Source organism: Zootoca vivipara, chromosome 17, assembly GCF_963506605.1.
Source record: "Zootoca vivipara chromosome 17, rZooViv1.1, whole genome shotgun sequence".
NCBI classification, from domain to species: Eukaryota; Metazoa; Chordata; class Lepidosauria; order Squamata; family Lacertidae; genus Zootoca; species Zootoca vivipara.
In genome coordinates this window covers 37,127,587-37,146,542 of record NC_083292.1, presented here as the reverse complement: position 1 = coordinate 37,146,542, position 18,956 = coordinate 37,127,587, and the positions used below count along the sequence as shown (strand labels likewise).

Genomic DNA, 18,956 nt, shown 5'->3' with positions numbered 1-18,956 from the left:
CACCACAGTTCAAGAAGGATACTGACAAGCTGGAACGTGTCCAGAGGAGGGCAACCAAAATGGTCAAAGGCCTGGAAACGATGCTTTATGAGGAACGGCTTAGGGAGCTGAGTATGTTTAGCCTGGAGAAGAGAAGGTTAAGGGGTGATATGATAGCCATGTTCAAATATATAAAAGGATGTCATATGAAGGAGGGAGAAAGGTTGTTTTCTGCTGCTCCAGAGAAGCAGACACAGAGCAATGGATTCAAACTACAAGAAAGAAGATTCCACCTAAACATTAGGAAGAACTTCGGCAGTGGAATTTGCTGCCAAGGAGTGTGGTAGAGTCTCCTTCTTTGGAGGTCTTTAAGCAGAGGCTTGACAGGCATATGTCAAGAATCCTTTGATGGTGTTTCCTGCTTGGCAGGGGGTTGGACTGGATGGCCCTTGTGGTCTCTTCCAACTCTATGATTCTATGATTGACTTCATGCATTTTCATATGCCATTATTTTGCACAGATATTTTGGGCTGGGGAACTGCAATTGCAAAATTTGGAGAGGAGCAAATAATAATAATACAGTGGTACCTCGGGTTACAGACGCTTCAGGTTACAGAGGCTTCAAGTTACAGACTCCACTAACCCAGAAAAAGTACCTCGGGTTAAGAACTTTGCTGCAGGATGAGAACAGAAATTGCACGGTGGCGGCAGCGGGAGGCCCCATTAGCTAAAGTGGTACCTCAGGTTAAGAACGGACCTCCAGAACGAATTAAGTTCTCAACCCGAGGTACGACTGTAATTCAAAATGCAAAGGCCAGTTTTGTTTCGGTTTTTGACTCATTCTGGGATGTGTGAGTTGGGTAGATAAGGGAGCTTCATGCTAAAATAGAAACCAGACTGAGATTCTCCCTTCTGTAAACTCTAGGCAGGGAATCCCCCTACAACATGCAGTGCTTTTTTCTTGGGGGGTGGGGTCCACAGGGATACGCATACCCCTAAACATTCTGTGAATCTAATTCTGGCCTCATTGAGGGGCAGTATTTCAATATGAGTAGGAAAATGAGAGTACCCCTAAACATTTTTTAAGAAAAGAAAAAAAAGCACTGCCTACATGTAACGGATGTTCCTCGCAAACAAATGTAATAGGTGAGCGGTTCTTGACATTTATTTTTCAATCTTTGCTGATCCTGTGACTCACAGTCCTTTCCTTGGTGGTTAATAAGTAAAAAAATGAAATAATAATAATGAGGTTATACGTTGTGTATATCTGCTGGAAAATGTAAAGGCACTTCCTCCCTTTCCTGACCACAACTTTCAATCTGACTAAGTTACCTGAACCTGAAGCAGTTGCTAACTCTCTTAAGCAAGGCTTATCGGAATGCAAGAAGGTGGTTGTCTATAGTGAGGGGGCGACCTCAGTCCTGGGAGCCAGGTGTGGCCCCCTAGGCCCCTATATCTGGCCCCTGAGACTTTCCCCACACCATCTCTCTCACTTTCCCTGCTTGGCACCCTCCTGGGGGTCTTTTTTCCCCCCCAAAATTTTATTATTGCAAAAAACAGTACATGCATATATATACAATATATAGCTTCAATTTTATACTGTTTACATAAAGTTAAAATCCCAAAAAGAGCTAATAAGCCAAGAAGAAGAAAAAAGGAAAAGAAAAAGAAAAAGTAAAAAATTGGAAAGGAAGAAGGAAATAGAAAAAAAGGAAGAAAGAAAGGAAAAATTAAGAAAAAAAGGAAAGAAAGGAAAAAGAAAAAAAGAAAAAAGAAAAAGGAAAGAAAGGAAAGGAAAGGAAAAAGGAAAGACTGAATCAACAGCCTTCTCTTACCTACATTCTTTACATCTTACAATACTTCCACTGCACTGAACACATAAATGAGCCTTTCAATACTTTTATACAGTTGTCCTCTCAATAACAATCACTTTTACATGTATACAGAGAAAAGAAATGCTTTGATCCTCTTTCTATACAATTACCCTGCACAGTTATTCTAGGCACAGCCATGTTTCCTTCCCCCTCCTAAATTCTTTAAATAATCATTTAGGCATTCCCACTGAATCCTGACTCTGTTTCTAGGTTTGTTGCGTATCCAATCCGTTAATTTACCTAGCTCCAGATATTCACAGAGCTTGTAAATCCATTCTCCTTTCGTTGGTATGATGGGTTCTTTCCAAACTTTCGCAATTGTCATCCTAGCTGCTGTTGTTACATATAAGAAGATGTTTATCTTATCGGGTGGGATATCACCGTTAAGAATTCCTAATAAGTATGCTTCTGCTCTTTTCCTAAACGATATCTTAATTAATTTTTGAATCTCTTGATGGATCATCTCCCAAAACTTTTTAATTCTTGGGCACAACCACCACATGTGGTACGTTGTCCCAATAGCCTGTTGACACTTCCAACATTTATTGCTGCTGCTTTTATTTATTTTTGCTATTCTCACCGGGGTCAAGTACCACCTATAATGTACTTTCATATTGTTCTCTTTCAATGTATATGAAGCTGTAAAATTAATTCGTCTCTCCCAGAATTCTTTCCATTTAGTGTGTTCTATCGTGTAACCTAGATCTTGTTCCCATTTTTTAATATATTTATTTTTTATTTCCTGCTCTTGTTCAGATTCCCTTAATAATCTATACATTTTGGAGAGGATTTTATCTTTACTGTTGAGAATTTCTTTCTCAAACGTCGTATTCACCTCATCAAACCCCCTCGTTTGAATGTCTTTATCAAAGGTTGCTTTCAATTGAAAGTATTCGAGCCACGACATTCCTTTAGCCTTTAGTTCAGGCATCCCCAAACTTCGGCCCTCCAGATGTTTTGAACTACAATTCCCATCTTCCCCGACCATTGGTCATGTTAGCTAGGGATCATGGGAGTTGTAGGCCAAAACATCTGGAGGGCCGCAGTTTGGGGATGCCTGCTTTAGTTCTTCATACTCTTTAAGTTTAATAATTCCCTTGACGTTTTCAGTTAGATCCCTATATGTTGGCCACACCTGTCTTATGTAACATTTTAAGGTGGCACTTGCCTCGACTGGTGATGCCCACCATGGAGTTTTCTCTATTATTTTTCCTTTAGTTCTCTCCCACACCTCCCATAGGGCCCTTCTTATAGTATGGTTTTGGAATTCTTCATTTTTCTTTCCCTTTCCGTATAGTAAATAACCATGCCACCCATGGATTTTGTTTCCTCCCTCTACCTCCAAAATGTCAGGTTTCCCTAAGGTCAACCAATCTTTTATCCAGACCCAGCAGGCTGCCTCATAATATTTTTCCAAGTCCGGTAAAGCAAATCCGCCGGATTCCCTCGGGTTTGTTAATACTTCCATTTTCATTCTTGCCTTTTTGCCCTGCCAGATGAAATCTGCCAAATCTTTTTGCCATTCTTTTAGGTATTTAGTTCCAATAATGATGGGGATATTTTGGAACAGGAAGAGGATTTTTGGCAGGATTGACATCTTGATCATGGAGACTCTGCCCCAAATAGATAAATTCATGTATTTCCATTTTGCCAAATTTTTCTTTATTTCTTTCCATTTCTCCAAATAATTATCTTTTAATAAATTTGTATTTTTATTCGTAATCTGAATCCCTAAATAATTAACTTTATTCTCAATTTTTATCCCAGTGGTCCTCTCCAATTCTTCTTTCCTTTTCTCTCTCATATTTTTTGTTAATATTTTCGATTTATCCTTGTTCAATTTGAAGCCCAACACTTCACCAAATTTCCCCATCTCAGTCAATCCTGCCAAAATTCCTTCTTCAGGATTTCCAGTCACAATAATTAAATCATCGGCATATGCTTTGGCTTTAAGGCAGTGAGTTCCCACATTTATTCCTTTTATCTCAGCATTTTTCCTTATTGCTATTAGTAGAACTTCCATGGTTGTGATGAATAATAAAGGGGACAGGGGGCAGCCCTGTCTTGTTCCTCTATCTATATTAAATTGTTCCGTAATTTCTTATTTATAATTAATCTCGCCCTCTGCTCTTTATAGATTGCTTTGATTCCATTGATAAATCTTTGCCCCAACTTCAAGTTTTCACAGGTTTTCATCATAAAATTCCATGAAACACGGTCGAAGGCTTTTTCAGCATCTACTAATAACATTGCTGTTTCGGTACTCAGTTTTAAATCTAGATACTCCATCAAATCAATAATTACCCTGATGTTGTCTTTTATTTGCCTCCCGGGCAGAAAGTACATTAGTACAGAAAGTACATCCGGGCAGAGACTGTACATTAGCCCAGGAGGAGAAAGTGTCTATCATTTTGAGCTCTCTCCCTGAAAGCTGGGACAATTTAGTAATGACTTTTGAGGCAATGAAGGAAGATGATTTAACTGTTAGTTATGTTACTGGGCGTTTGCTGGAAGAATGGCAGAAACGGGAGGACAGGTTGTTGGCTGCAGAGGCATCGACAAGCGGTCGGCTTGGAAACAATGTGAATGCCGTTCCAGAAGGGAAGCAGCAACCACCACGTTCCTGTGAAGAGTCAGCGTATGCTGTGCGGCGGTGTTTTCGGTGTGGATCGACAAAACATCTAAAACGCGGGTGCCCAGAGGTGACGAAGTATCAGCGACAAGATCAGCAGCAGCAACAGCAGCAGCAACAGCGGCAGAAGAAATTTTTCAAGCGTAAACAGTCGGCTCATCTTGTGACAGCCGTGGTCAAGGTTGCTAATGAGAAACAAACTGTCTGGGTGGTTGACTCAGGTGCCACTCGTCACATCGTAAATTCTGACGAGTTGTTTGTTTCAAAGAGCGTGGCACAACGTAGCCAAATTGCTCTCGCTGACGGGAGAACTTCTGAGGTACATTCGGGGGGGTTCAGTGTTTGTTCCTTGTCTGCGTGAGTGCCTGGAGAATGTGTTATGTGTGCCCTCACTAAGAAGCAACTTAATGTCAGTAGATTGTTTGCTAAAAGCTGGTTTCAAAGTATATTTTGAAGAAAACAGCTGTGTTATCAAAAAGAATGGTGAGATTCTGGGAACTGCTAAGTCAGAGGGAGGTTTGTTTATGCTTAAAGCAGGTTCTCCAATTTCAGCAGTAGTCAGTGAATCTCAGCCTGTGTTGGGTAACAAAGCTGTGCATGACAACTGTGTGCATTTATTACATAGAAAAATGGGACATGCTGGCTGGAAAAGTATTTTAAAAATGCCTATGCTAGCTGATGGGTGCAAACTGAAGAATTGTAATAAATTTTTGGATTGCAATGTTTGCAAAAAAGTTAAAACCCAGAGAGTATCATTTCCCAGAAGTGATAGAGTGAGCGATACACCGCTACAGCTTGTTCATATGGATGTAATTGGTCCATTTGCTGTTAGCAGAGGTGGAGCACGTTTTTCTTTGACTATTGTGGATGACGCAACGCGTTATTCCTGGGTTTATCCCATGAAAAGCAAGGGAGACGTGTTTACCAAGTTCAAAGGCTGGGTGGCGTCTGTGGAGAGGTTTTTTTCTCTCAAACTGAAAAGGATTCAGACGGATAAAGGTGGAGAATTTTTGTCAAATGCTTTCCGTGATTGGTTGCATAAACGGGGCATAGGGCATAGAAAAACAAACGCTTTTTCTCCTGAAGAAAATGGAGTTGCGGAGAGAAAAAATAGATCTTTACAAACTATGATGTTTTCTATGATTGAAGATGCTGGGTTACCAATGTCCTTTTGGGCGGAAAGCATGGTTACATCTTGCTATCTTCAGAACAGACTATTCCATCAAACCATTGGTACAACTCCTTATTTCAAATTGTTTGGAAAGAAACCTAAAGTAGACCATTTGCATGTGTTTGGGTCAAAAGCATGGGTACTTATTCCCAAACAGGTACGCAAGAAAGGAGAGCCTAAAACCAAGCAGCTAATTTTTGTGGGTTATCAGGAGCTTGGAAAAGGATATAGGTTCACAGAAGGAGCAAATGGGATTGTAATTTCCAGAAATGCCACTTTTTGTGAGCATAGTGGTTGGGAGAAATTACATGCTAACACAGAAATTTGGTTTCAATCTTCCCAAGGACACAGTGTTAGTAAAAAAGAGCCTGAGAGTGGAGAGTCTGAGAATGAGGGGGAGAAAAGTACAGATAAGATATCCTCACAGCAAGAAACTAGTCAGACTTCACCCGTTGCTAAGGAACCGAAAGGGGGGCGAAGTTCTGAGGGGGAAAGTGAGACTGTAGAAACTTTTTCTCCCAGGCGATCTCAGAGGAAAAACAAAGGTGTACCACCAGAACGTTATTCTCCTGATATGGCTAACGTGTTTAATGTTTTAGTGGAGCCACAAAGCTATCAGGAAGTGCTGAGTTTGCCAGAAGAGCAGGCTAACATGTGGTTACAGGCTATGCAGGAAGAGATGTCTTCTCTAAATGAGCATAAAGTTTTTACACCAGTAGCAAAGCCTGAGGGGGCTAAAATTGTGGGCTGCAGATGGGTGTATAAGCTTAAGCCTCTAGTAACAGGAGGGTACAAACACAAGGCTCGTTTAGTAGCACAGGGGTATACTCAAAGACCTGGACTGGACTTTGACGAGACTTTTGCCCCGACTGTCAGGCCTGAAAGTGTAAGGTTACTTCTGACAATAGGAGCTAAAAGAAAGCTGAAACTCAATCATTTTGATATACAAGCTGCATACTTACATGCATCTTTAACTGAAGAACTTTACCTTACTGAGCCACCTGGCTTTGAGACAGGGTGCAATAGAGTGTTAAAGTTAAATAAAGCTCTCTATGGGCTTAAGCAGGCTGCTAGATCCTGGAATAAATGTCTTCACGAAGCATTGGTATCTTTAAATTTCAAACAGAGTGTAGCAGACAATTGTGTCTATGTTCGTGGAACTGGAAATGAACAAGAGTTGTGTCTAATATATGTTGATGATGTCTTATATGGTTGCAGGTCAGACAAACAGACAAAAAGCAAATTCAAAGTAAAGGACCTAGGTCCAGTTCGATCATATTTAGGCTTGGAAGTGTGCTGGGCCAAGGATGGTAGTTGTTTGATAAATCAGCAGAGTAAAATCAAGCAGCTTTTAATTAACTATAGGATGCAAGACTGCAAAGGAACTGCAGTACCTATGGAGCCTGGATTTATAAAATCACTTCACACAGATGAGAGCTCATTGTTTGAACACCCTGAACTATATCATTCAGTTATTGGGAGTTTGTTATATCTGGCACAGTGGTCCAGACCAGATATTAGTTACGCAGTTGGCATATTAAGCAGACTGGTTTCAAAACCTACGCTTAATGCCTGGAAAGCAGTGAAACAAGTACTAAGGTACCTTAAGCAAACAATTGGCTATGTTTTACAATTAAATTCAGAAGGAGATGAAGTACTGTATTGTTACTGTGATAGTGACTGGGGAAATCTGCCAGATCGAAAATCTGTTACTGGTTTAGTCATTATGTTTGGTGGGGCGTTAATTAGTTGGCGGTCCAGGAAGCAGAACGTAGTAAGTGGATCGTCCACTGAGTCGGAATTTGCTGCAATTAATGAATTATGCAACGAAGTGATTTATTTCAAGCAGTTGTTAACAGATATAAATGTAAATTGTGAACAACCTGTACAAGTTTATGTGGATAACCAAGCATGCATAACTTTGAGTAATACAGAAGGTTTGAAATCACGTTCGAAACACATTGCAGTGAAATACCAAAACGTACGTTGCTGTGTACAGAATGATGTGATTAAATGTACTTATGTATCTAGTGAGGAAAATATTGCTGATGTGTTAACTAAACCGTTGTCAAAGATCAAGAATAAACAAATGTGTAAAGGTTTAGGTTTGCTAGAAAAAGCAAGTGAAGAGTTAATTGGTTCAGAAGAATCTGAGAGGGGGTGTTCGGGTTTTTGCTGAGTCAGTAGCATAAAACACCATCAGATTGCTTCTTCACTCAAACTAATCTAGGTCAATCGAATCTAGGTCAAACTAATAACATTTGGCAGAAAGCCAAGGTCTGCTTCTACCTTAGCAACAGCGTTTCTATTGGTTGAGGTTCAACACTGAGACTAGTTATCTGTGAAAGCCAGTTCAGTATGTGTCGTGGTGAGTGTAGGAGAGAAATTGCTGTATAGGTTGAGAGAGAGACAGAAAGGAGAGGATTTATTTTGCTTTGCTTTGTATATAGAAACTCTGTTTTCTTTTATTTTAATAAATCCTGTAAATAGTTTATTCTGCGTCCAGACGTCTAGTCATTTCAGTTACCGCCAGAAGCTTCCGGAAAAACCTGCGCAAACTCTGCTGTGTTCAGGCTGCAGTCACACCTGACACTTAAAAACTCTAAGAGATGGGAATTATAGTCCCCAAACAGCTAGAGGGCCGAGTTTGGCCATCACTGCTCTAAATCAAGAAAGGACAGGCAGAGAATTCTAGGCAAGGTGGAGCTTAAAAAGAAAAGAGGTCTACAAAAGCAAGGATGAACAGAGGGTGTGCGATGATGGACAGGAAGAAAACTGGCTTGCTGATAGCAGCTTCCAGAGAGGGAGGAAGGGGTTTATATTGAGGAACCGAACAGGGGAAAGTGTTGAATTGGGTTTGGGCAACCTGTGGTCCTCTAGAAGTTGTTGAACGAGACCTCTCATCCTTCCTGACCACTAGCCGTACTGTCTTGGGTGACAGGAGCTGCAGTCCAGCAACACCAGGGGGACCAGAGGTTTTAGTGACCTTCCAGATGTTGTTGGATAGCTCCCAGCAGCATCTGGATATGGTCCACAGATGTTCCCCATTCATGCTTCGCTGCCTAGACCTGTGATGGCCAAACTTGGCCCTCCAGCTGTTTTGGGACTACAATTCCCATCATCCCTGACCAATGGTCCTGTTAGCTAGGGATGATGGGAGTTGTAGTCCCAAAACAGCTGGAGGGCCAGGTTTGGCCATCACTGGCCTAGACAATTGCCTCCGGGCTCTCTGCTCTCCTTTCATTGCTCGCCGTGTTCTGGGAGAAGGGCCCCCCGGAATGCTCTCTAGTGATAATATTGTCAGCCAGCTGTTCCTGTTCTGCTTCTCCCGTTTCTTCTCAGCTTTTATCCTCTTCTGTCTCTGAGCTGTTACCCTCTGCAAACCACCATTGTAAATCTATACTGTCCTCCTCTTCTCAGGAAGGTTCAGGAGGAGGGGGAGGCGCTCTCCACCATTCCTCCTCAGTTCAGTCCCTGATATCAGGATAATGAGGAGCCATGGAAACTAGCAACTTCTGCAGGGTTATAGACATTCCCCATCCCTGCATCAAGCGGTCCTTCCCTAGGACCAGTGCTCAGTGTAAACTGTGGGGCGTAGTGGCTGCTTCTTATGAAACACAAAGCCACTCTTGGTCTTGTCCACTCAGTCTGCCAGAACCTGTTTTCACATGCAGAGGAAGTCCCTGACTCACCGAGGGTTTGAGATCCATCGGCTCCTCTCGCTTGGTTTAGCTGGCCAGTCAAAGCCATTTCCCAGGATTGTGGCCGCTGTCGCATTCTGACAGCTTCTGGGAGCCACAGGCGAGAGCTGAGTGCAGGACAAAGTACCCCGGAAAGAGCATGACATGTCCCCCACCAGAAGTACTACCTCTCCCATGCTACCCTCAAGGTTGCATATATTTGAAAATAAAATCATATATCCCAAAGACTCCACAGTCTCCATTCACCTTCATTCGCAAGGAAACTGAACCCCTGAAATCCCCCCACCCGTTTGGAGACTGGGGTGTATGCAACACCAAGCCTTCAAGACTCACCCTGCCAGCAACCTACCCCCTAAGCTATTATTACATGTTTTCCCATCCTAGTGTTTATATAGTACATAAAAAAATGGGTCGTATCCAATGTTGGTTCTACTCAAAGTAGATCCACTGAAACTAAAAGGTGTGATGCAACCCAGTGAGTGCTGCTCTGTGTATGCCTAACAATGGATTTATATCCAGCAGCTGCTAAGGGGTCATTTCCGGATATATTCAGGTGCTCTTAAGGCATTGTGTAAATATCATTTTCCTACGCAAACATAATTGCCTGGAGGAAGTTGAATGTTTTCCATCTGTCCATCGGTTTGCAGCATAAATAAGCAAAGTGTGTTTCTAAGCCATGCTCAATAAGGTGATTACCGACTTAGAAAGAACCAGCTGTTATCTTGTTACTTCCTCGTTACTTTATTTTCACAACAACGAATATATTTCCCCTGTTTCTTTTCAGAAGCGCCAAACATCTGCTACAACCTCAAAGGCCCCTAAATGGGAAGCCTTGCGGGATTTGCAACTTTCACTTTTGTACAAATAGATGTGCAGTTTAGCATTAGCTGAAAAAATAGCTTATAAATTATGTGTTGCCTAAGGCTTGGAGGAACCTGAAAAGTTTTAGGCCGCTTAGCAGGATTTAATATTACAGTGGTGCCTCGACTTACGAATTTAATCCGTTCCGAAGGCACCTTCGTAGGTCGAAAAATTCGTAAGTCGAAAAGCGCCACTGGAAACGCGATTTCCCATAGGAATGCATCGGAAATGGAAAAATTCGCAAGTCGAAAAAACCCTATCTAAAACCGCTGCGGTTTCCGTTCAGATGTCGAGAAATTTGTAAGCGTGCGGCCATTTGCCCCATTCATAAGTCGAAAAATTCGGTTGTCGAGTCGTTCGTAAGTCAAAGTACCACTGTATATACAACAAATACATACCCAGAAAAGCATTTATTAGGAGAAATGCGTACTAAGATTGTGGTGAATTTTCATGGGGACTTAAAAAACAAAACAAAATCACAAGTGGATGCAGAAATTTGTTGAAATAACATTGAGATTGGCAAAATCAGAAATCGGAAGAAAGAGAATTTGATCTATCCATTGCTAATTCTAGTGCCAAGCTTGCAAGATACACCCCAACTGTAGCTTTATAAGGGGTCAAAGTTAAGGTTAGATATATGCTCCTGCTTAATATTTTGATGCTTGCCTTTAGCACAGACTCACTTAAAAGCATAGGGAAGAAGATATTAACAGTAGGCCCCAAGTTTGACTCCATCTATATTTTAATAGAAGAGAAGAGAAGACTCCCTGGAAAAGACCCTGATGCTGGGAAAGATGGAGGGCACAAGGAGAAGGGGACGACAGAGGACGAGATGGTTGGACAGTGTTCTCGAAGCTACGAACGTGAGTTTGACCAAACTGCGGGAGGCAGTGCGGGACAGGAGTGCCTGGCGTGCTCTGGTCTATGGGGTCACGAAGAGTCAGACACAACTAAACGACTAAACAACAACAACAAATATTTTAAGAAAAGTTAACCTAAGCTGATAGGACGCTCTTAGCAGCTGTGAGTGAGGGTTTGCAGGTACTTGGGTGAACGCGTTTGTTCACGAAGGAAGCAGTCTTCTATTCCAAGAGACTGGGCTTCCTGTGAGTTTCCTCCGAGCCAGAAAGTAGCTCTGAACAATGTTTGGGTAAGTGCTGTGGTTATTTATTTTAAATTCGTGGAAGCTTCTTCTGAATCGCATTGTTTTCAAGGCAGCCCTCACTTCCAAAACAGAAACAAACACGCAAATTACAAACGAAGGAAGAGAGAAAGGACAACAACTATAAACAGAAACGTTTATTCTAAGCAACTGTAGAACAATAACAGACTGAAAGAGCCAGTCGATTCCTGTCCTGTGATTCAACAAGTTGGGGGTGGGTGGGAAACCTTGTTTTCGTTTGGCAACCTGCATTCATGAGGACAGACTGCAGGTGCAGAGAGGCAGGGAAGGACGAGGGTTTCAGTACTGGGACATCTTCATCTTCAACTACCACCTGCAACCTCAGCATCTCTCCTGATGACCAGTGTACAGAGCAGGTTGGAATGGGGTGGGGAGGCAGGGGTGTAAGGCAAAAGGCTCTGGTTCAGATCTCTGGACCTCTTGAACGAGGAGCAGCCGCCAGAACGAACACCCACACAGCAGAAATTACATTTCCCATCTCTTCCTGCTTTGCATTTGCTGCTGCTATCTTTGCAAGGGAGGGGAGCTGATGGCCTGCTTGTGGGGGGAGGGCTCAGCTGGCAGGAGGGAGAGTGCAGAATCGCTTGCTGAACATGAGCAAAGTTGGCAATGAGATTTAAACGTACATAATTTTGCCACATCAATTGTGACTTCACTAGTGGAGTCTGGCGAAATGAGGGAGAGGTGTAAAAGTTACCAGGGACTCCTGAGAGTTTCCAGACTCAATAGAGGACAGGACTTCTGTGCCTTGAATTGCCCTGCTCTCTTTTGAGTCTGGAAACTCTCAGGAGTCTGGAAACCTTAAAGAGAAACCAGCAGACCCTTTGTTTAATTTCCAAGCAAAGGGTCTGCTGGTTTCTCTTTAAGGTTTCCAGGCTCAGAGCAGGGCAATTAAAGGCACAGAAGTCCTGTCCTCTATTGAGTCTGGCAATCCTACCAGGGACTAGGAAATTCCCAGGTGTCAAAAAGATTATTTATGTATGCCACTACCGTGGCCCATGTTTCCTTAGCCCAAAAATGGGAAACGAACGAGGTCCCAACTAAAGAAGAATGACAACTTAAACTGATGGAATATGCACAGCTTGCAGACCTAATTTATAGAATAAGAGAACAAGAAGAACATATATTTAAAGAAGTTTGGAAAATGTTTGTTGAATATAGGGGGGGGGGAATTGTGTACATTTGAAAACGTGGGCAGCATGAAGATAAATTCAACAATGTAAATAAGTTTTGATGGATGTACGAATGGAATACTGAATGGTTTAGCTTATGTAAAAATATGCAGGGATTTATGATATGCAAAATGAACCATGGAAAGAGAAGAAGGGAAGTCATTGATACTTTAAGGTTGTTTAAATGAATATTCTAAAGTGTGAAACAAAAAAATGAATTAAAATTAAAAATAGTTAGGTAGACATCTACCGTGTTTCCCCCTTTTTAAGACATAGCCATAATATAAGACATAGCAGGATTTCTAAGCAGTTGCGCGATATAAGCCATAACCCGAAAATAAGACATAGTGATAGACCCTTCCCCCCTCCCGCCAGCCAACTCCCCCCCATAAAAATATCTCCCCATTTTACTGTCGCTCCAAAGACACGTATTTCTTTTAAAAGCTTGTAAAAATGCACCGTAGAGCCGTTCCTGCAGCCTCGTGATTCCCCCTCCCGTTTCTGTAAGCATTTTTTAAAATACCTGTAAAAGGATTCCAAAATATTTTTTTTAGCTAGGCTGTGTGAGCTCTGCTTGGTTGGTGAAGAGGAGAAAAGTGGCATTTGCGGTGGGGAGAAGATGAAAGCACGAGGGAAAAAAGAGGGGCGATTGAAGACGCTGCCTTCCCCTTTAGGGAGAGACTCTGTGTGCGCGTCTCTCTCTCCCCCCCCCCCCTCTCTCTCTCTCTCACACACACACAGCCCACCTCTCGCTTCCCCCCACCTTTCCCCCTTTTAATAGCCTTTTAAAAAGTGAGGATTCTTTTTTTCTTTCTATTGCTTGTCTGTAGAGCTTCCCCTTTAAGGATTTGTACCGGTACCGGGATCGCTGCCGGTAGCGCAGTCCTTGCCTTGGGGATTAAGGACTTTCCCCTTCTCGCTGTTTAGGAGCTGCTAAACACTGCCCTACACCCTACACAAAAGTTAACATTTTGTGGGTAAGAGAAACACGGACGGGTTGTTAGGACCAGCAGATTATCTCACCCGGCTTTCTGCTGGCTCAATTGCTACTTAATTGCTACCATTTACCATCTTAATTGCTGCTCAGCTGGCTTCTTTGTTTTCTACAGTATCTCAGCCGGTAGCCTCTTTGCTATCAGTGCTACAAAGTGCTACATTGTTGGAACTTTCGCTCTTAAGTCTTGGGCAGTTGGCTGGCTGGTAGAGATCCTTATTTGCTTTAGTATAGGCTACTGCTACGACTGCATCACACAGATAGATTCCATTATACTGTACTGGTTTAAATTTAAGAAGCTCCAGTGTAGCAGATTGCTATTAAGTGAGTCCCCACCTGGGAGGGGAGAGAGAGAGAGCAGCCCTTCGGAGGAGCTCCTTCCCTCCCTCACGAACATCCCAGGGCCGGGGAGAGAGGGCTGGGCCAGCGATGCACACACCTCCCTTCCCTCAGACTCCCTCTCATGGAGCTTGGTGGTGGCTGTTGCCCGTCATTTTCTTTCAGTCAAGAGTCCTGCCCCGCAGGGAGACAGGGAGCAAGAGGGGCACTGCTCCTGATGTAGTAAAAATACCGGTAAGACATTCCCTGAAAAAAAGCCACCCAGTGTTTTTTTGAGGAAAAAAAGTTATAAGACGGTGTCTTAAAATGTGGGAAAGACGGTATATCTATATCTCTATATCTTGATATTGATATAGATATATAACTATGTATATGTATAGTCACCAGGGACTCAGCTACATTGGTTAAAAAAGGGGTTTAAAATGCATTATAACACTGTGACACCAGATGGCGCTGTAGAGCTCCATCTTTAGACAACGTGATTTCTCCTTATGAGGTTTACAACGCATTTTCCTGAAACGTTTTTTTAATGTTTCTAGATCCAGCTCAGATCTGCCCCAAACATTAATTAAAATGGGTGCCATATATAAGGAGTGCACGCCCTATAATAGGAGCAGTACAGTAATACATGCTCAAGTGTTTTAATGCAGAGCAGACACATAGAAGTGGAGTGTAAATATTTCGCTTCCAATAGTGAAGATGGTAGGGGGTTAAAGGGGGGTCTTACGAACAAGGTCTTATCACCCCCCCCCCACCATTCTATTCTGCAAGAAGTTCTCACCTGGTCATCATTGCCTTCTGGGGGGCTCCTCTTTACAACCTCTGAGTACTGAGGCTCAGTAAGTGCCTCCTCCGTTGGCATCATGGAGGTAGCTGCAGTGGAGAACATAAGACATTTACTCCATGGGGTCACTCACACCTGCCTCAAAGGTTCAGGTAGTAGCCGTGTTGGTCTGACGGAGTCGAAATAAATAAATAAAAATAAAAATAAAAAAATTGTCCATTAGCACCTTAGAGACCAACCAAGTTTGTTCTTGGTATAAGCTTTCGTGTGCATGCATACTTCTTCAGGTACACTGAAATAGAAGTCACCAGACCCTGATATATAGTGGAAGGGTGGGGTGTAGGGTTGCCAGACTCAATAGAGGACAGGACTTCTGTGCCTTTAATTGCCTTGTTCTCTTTTGAGTCTGGAAACCTTAAAGAGAAACCAGCAGACCCTTTACTTGGAAATTAAACAAAGGGTCTGCTGGTTTCTCTTTAAGGTTTCCAGACTCAAAAGAGAGCAGAAGTCCTGTCCTCTATTGAGTCTGGCAACCCTAGTGGGGTGGAGTATTTCTCAGAAGGGTAGTAGGAGATGGGTGGATGACTCAATGGGTATGGTAAACCTGTTGACGACTGTTAACGACTGCAATTAGTCGTAGGGAAAAAGCAAGGGATAGGATGCAGATGACCAAAAATAGCTTTAGCATATGTAATGAGATATTTAGCATTTTTAGCATTTTTAGTGTACAGTGGACCCTCTGGATATGAACTTAATTCATTCCGGGGGTCCTTACGTACCCCAAAAAAGTCCACAACATGAGGTGCCGCTTCTGCGCATGCGCGCGACACTTCTGGGTTTGCAACCCCAAAATTATGATACCCGAAGGTGTGCATGCACACGCAAGCTTATACCCAGAACAAACTTGGTTGGTCTCTAAGGTGGTACTGGACAATTTTTTTATTTTTTTTATTTATTACGACTGCCTCTAAGGGTACAGAACCATGTATTGGAACCCTAAACCCCCACTGAAAGGTACTCAAGTTTCAGAGATAAACTGTGGGGGGCAGGATGGCCATCCCAATGGATCATAGAATCATAGAATTGGAAGAGACCACAAGGGCCATCCAGTCCAACCCCCTGCCAAGCAGGAAACACCATCAAAGCCTTCCTGACAGATGCCTGTCAAGCCTCTGCTTAAAGACCTCCAAAGAAGGAAACTCCACCACACTCCTTGGCAGCAAATTCCACTGCCGAACAACTCTTACTGTCAGGAAGTTCTTCCTAATGTTTAGGTGGTATCTTCTTTCTTGTAGTTTGAATCCATTGTGCTGTGTCCGCTTCTCTGGAGCAGCAGAAAACAACCTTTCTCCCTCCTCTATATGACATCCTTTTATATCATAGCTGCCAAGTTTTCCCTTTTCTCACGAGGAAGCCTATTCAGCATAAGGGAATTTCCCTTAAAAAAGGGATAACTTGGCAGCTATGTTTTATATATTTGAACATGGCTATCATATGACCCCTTAACCCCTTCTCTTCTCCAGGCCAAAATATGCCCATCTCCGTAAGCCGTTCCTCATAAGGCATCATTTCCAGGCCTTTGACCATTTTGGTTGCCCTCCTCTGGACACGTTCCAGCTTGTCAGTATCCTTCTTGAACTGTGGTGCCCAGAACTGGACACAGTACTCCAGGTGAGGTCTGACCAGAGCAGAATACAGAATACAGAATACCTCCCTTGATCTAGATGCTATACTCCTATTGATGCTGCCCAGAATTGCATTGGCTTTTTTAGCTGATGCTTTGGTTGGTTCCCTCAAGACTTTCCTTCTGCTCTTACAAAAAGATTCCTACCTCTGTTGGGCGGCATCTTTCTTCTTTTCTTCCAGGTCTTTATCCCAAATCCAGCCAAGAGGAGCAAAATTATAAAGAAAATGATCAGAAAACTCCAGCTCCCACTCCAATGCAGTCCGAATGGTTTGCCACCTGTAAAGATTGGATAAATAATAGGTTTTTGTTGTCGTTGTTATTGTTTTAAATAAGGTGCAAGATATTGGAAGACCACCAAAATGTTGGGCAATACGTGTTCTGAAGGGAGAACCCATGGCTTATTGGTGGGTTGCAGGGACAAGGGTCTCAGCCAGAGCTATGCTCAAACAGCTTCTTGAAAGCCTCCACTTATCTGATGGGATCAGAGCTATCTCAGCACTATAGAAACTTATTTCTGTAGACAACTACAGCCACAAGAAAGCCACATATATTTTTCCTTTTTATGTTTGTATTTGTGTATTTTGTGCTGCATTGTGTTGTATTTTGTTTATGGTTTTATTATGTGTTATTATCAAATGCAATAATTTTTTTTAAAGAAAGGAAGAAAGATCTTTGCCTAAAATGGAAAGAAGAAGTAGTTCCAACGGGAAAAGAATGGTTACAGAAAATAATGGAATGTGCAGAAATGGCGAAACTTATCAGAAGAAGTAGAAATCAAGACAACAAACTTTTTATTATTATTAAGGAACAAAAATGCTTTATTGAATGTTCACAAACAAATTGCAAACAGGTCATTAAGACATTAGCAGGACTACTGTGAAAACTTTCAGTTTTTAAAACAGATATAGAGGAATAAATAGTATATTGCGGGGTAAAATAGTTTCACCCAGTGGTCGTCTATTCCTGATCACTTCACCTGGTTCCTATTTCTGTCCTTGCTGCTTTCTCATTATTATATGTACTTGGAGATTATTATTATTACTACTACTACTATTATGTGGTTTATAAGATGTGCTGAGAGTGCTCGAACGGCTGTGAAATCCTTTCATTGTTAGAGAACTCAATTCATTGCCAAAGCTGCTGTTTTCCATGGAAAGAAAACCCATATGTCGTAATCCCCAAATGTTTTCTCATGCCAGATGTTGGCTTGATGGCTGCCAATGAACGACCTTCTTTCTGCTCTGAGAAAGCAAGCTCAAATAATGGTTAGTCCCAATGCATTTTAGACTTGGAGACAAAAACACAGCTGAGTCTGTGAAGTGGAAAAGAAGTTGAATGTTTTGGACTTTGTAGGGAAATCTGTCCCACAGCTAGCTTGTTGGGCTACACTATCTCTGGATTTAATAGAACAACAATAAAATTTATTGTGAAGACCAAGCCTTTACACAAATATCTACACAACAATATTAAAATTCATTGCATGCAGCCCCAGCAGTGACCTCATCCCACAAAACAAAAAGAAGGTACAACAAAAATGAATTATGGAGACGTTAAAGGGATCTTTTCCTTGGCAGCCAAAAATGTTTCCCTAGCTTTCATGGCCTTAATCACATAGACCACTACCACGTGGGAAATCTGTGGGTTGGCATCAACTAATAAAAATTTTATGCGATCTTCGGGGTTATTTATTGAATTGGGTATGATTTGCAGAATCCCACCTCTAAAGCTCGAGTAAAGAGGACAGCTAAGAAGGTAATGTATAAGGTCCTCTTTAGTTCTCATGGGGCAAGGGCACAGGTGGTCCTCTACTAGAATTATGGCAAATCTGCCAGCCAAGTATGCGGTAGGTATTGTTTGAAGCCGAGCCATAGTAAAAGCTCTCTGAAGACTGGGATCAGAAAGTAGTTGGCACAAACTTTAACTGCTTTTTAGCCGGGGAAACCAAACTCTGGGTTTAATATATACGTATCCAGGGAGACTTTCAGATAACCACTGTTATAAATGTGCTTTTAACTATAATGCCGTTATCTGGATGAGAAGAGCCACATAAATTACGGTGCAGACAAAGAGCCCTGTGTTTAAAGTGTCTGTTATAGCTTTTGAAGCTTGTGAAAGCTGCAATTTTCGGATGATAAAATGCAGCTGGAGAGGGGATTCTTTTCCCACAAGTTTCTCTGTTAAAAAATGTCCACAAGGCTTAAACGGAGAGATACTGGACCACCTGTCCATATTTTTGGGTGGGGGGGAATATGGGAAAATGTTGTAAGGTAAAAAGGAAGGAAGGAAGGAAGGAAGGAAGGCAGGGCGGAAGGTAGGTAGGTAGGTCCTGGTGTTCTTGTTAAAGTTGCCAGATAATTTTAAATCACCAGAGAATGCACTTTCTAACATGCAATTTTAGTAACAATGATTGTTTTAAAATTACAGTCGTACCTTGGAAGTTGAACAGAATCCGTTCCGGAAGTCCATTTGACATCCAAAACTTTCGGAAACCAAAGTGCGGCTTCTGAAGCTCCTGTAGCCAATCAGAAGCCACAGAAGTCGCGTTGGATGTTCAGGTTCCAAAAATCGTTCAAAAACAG

The 18,956-nt window shown here is 42.2% G+C and overlaps 1 protein-coding gene across 6 annotated transcripts in view; it reads right to left on the bottom strand.

The window, feature by feature from the left end:
* The window catches only part of LOC132591353 (SLAM family member 5-like), a 34,495-nt gene that overhangs the window by 11,268 nt on the left and 4,271 nt on the right, over positions 1-18,956 (bottom strand). For 3 of the 6 annotated variants that reach the window (XM_060269724.1, XM_060269725.1, XM_060269726.1), the window contains 2 exons: positions 16,522-16,653; positions 13,343-14,779 (listed from right to left, as the gene is read on the bottom strand). In XM_060269724.1, coding sequence (XP_060125707.1) covers positions 14,475-14,779; positions 16,522-16,653 — 437 coding nt within the window. In that variant the 3' untranslated portion in view covers positions 13,343-14,474. Of the gene's footprint in view, positions 1-12,974; positions 13,097-13,342; positions 14,780-16,521; positions 16,654-18,956 lie in introns of those variants that run through there. The other 3 variants (XM_060269722.1, XM_060269723.1, XM_060269721.1) reach the window with 3 other exon arrangements.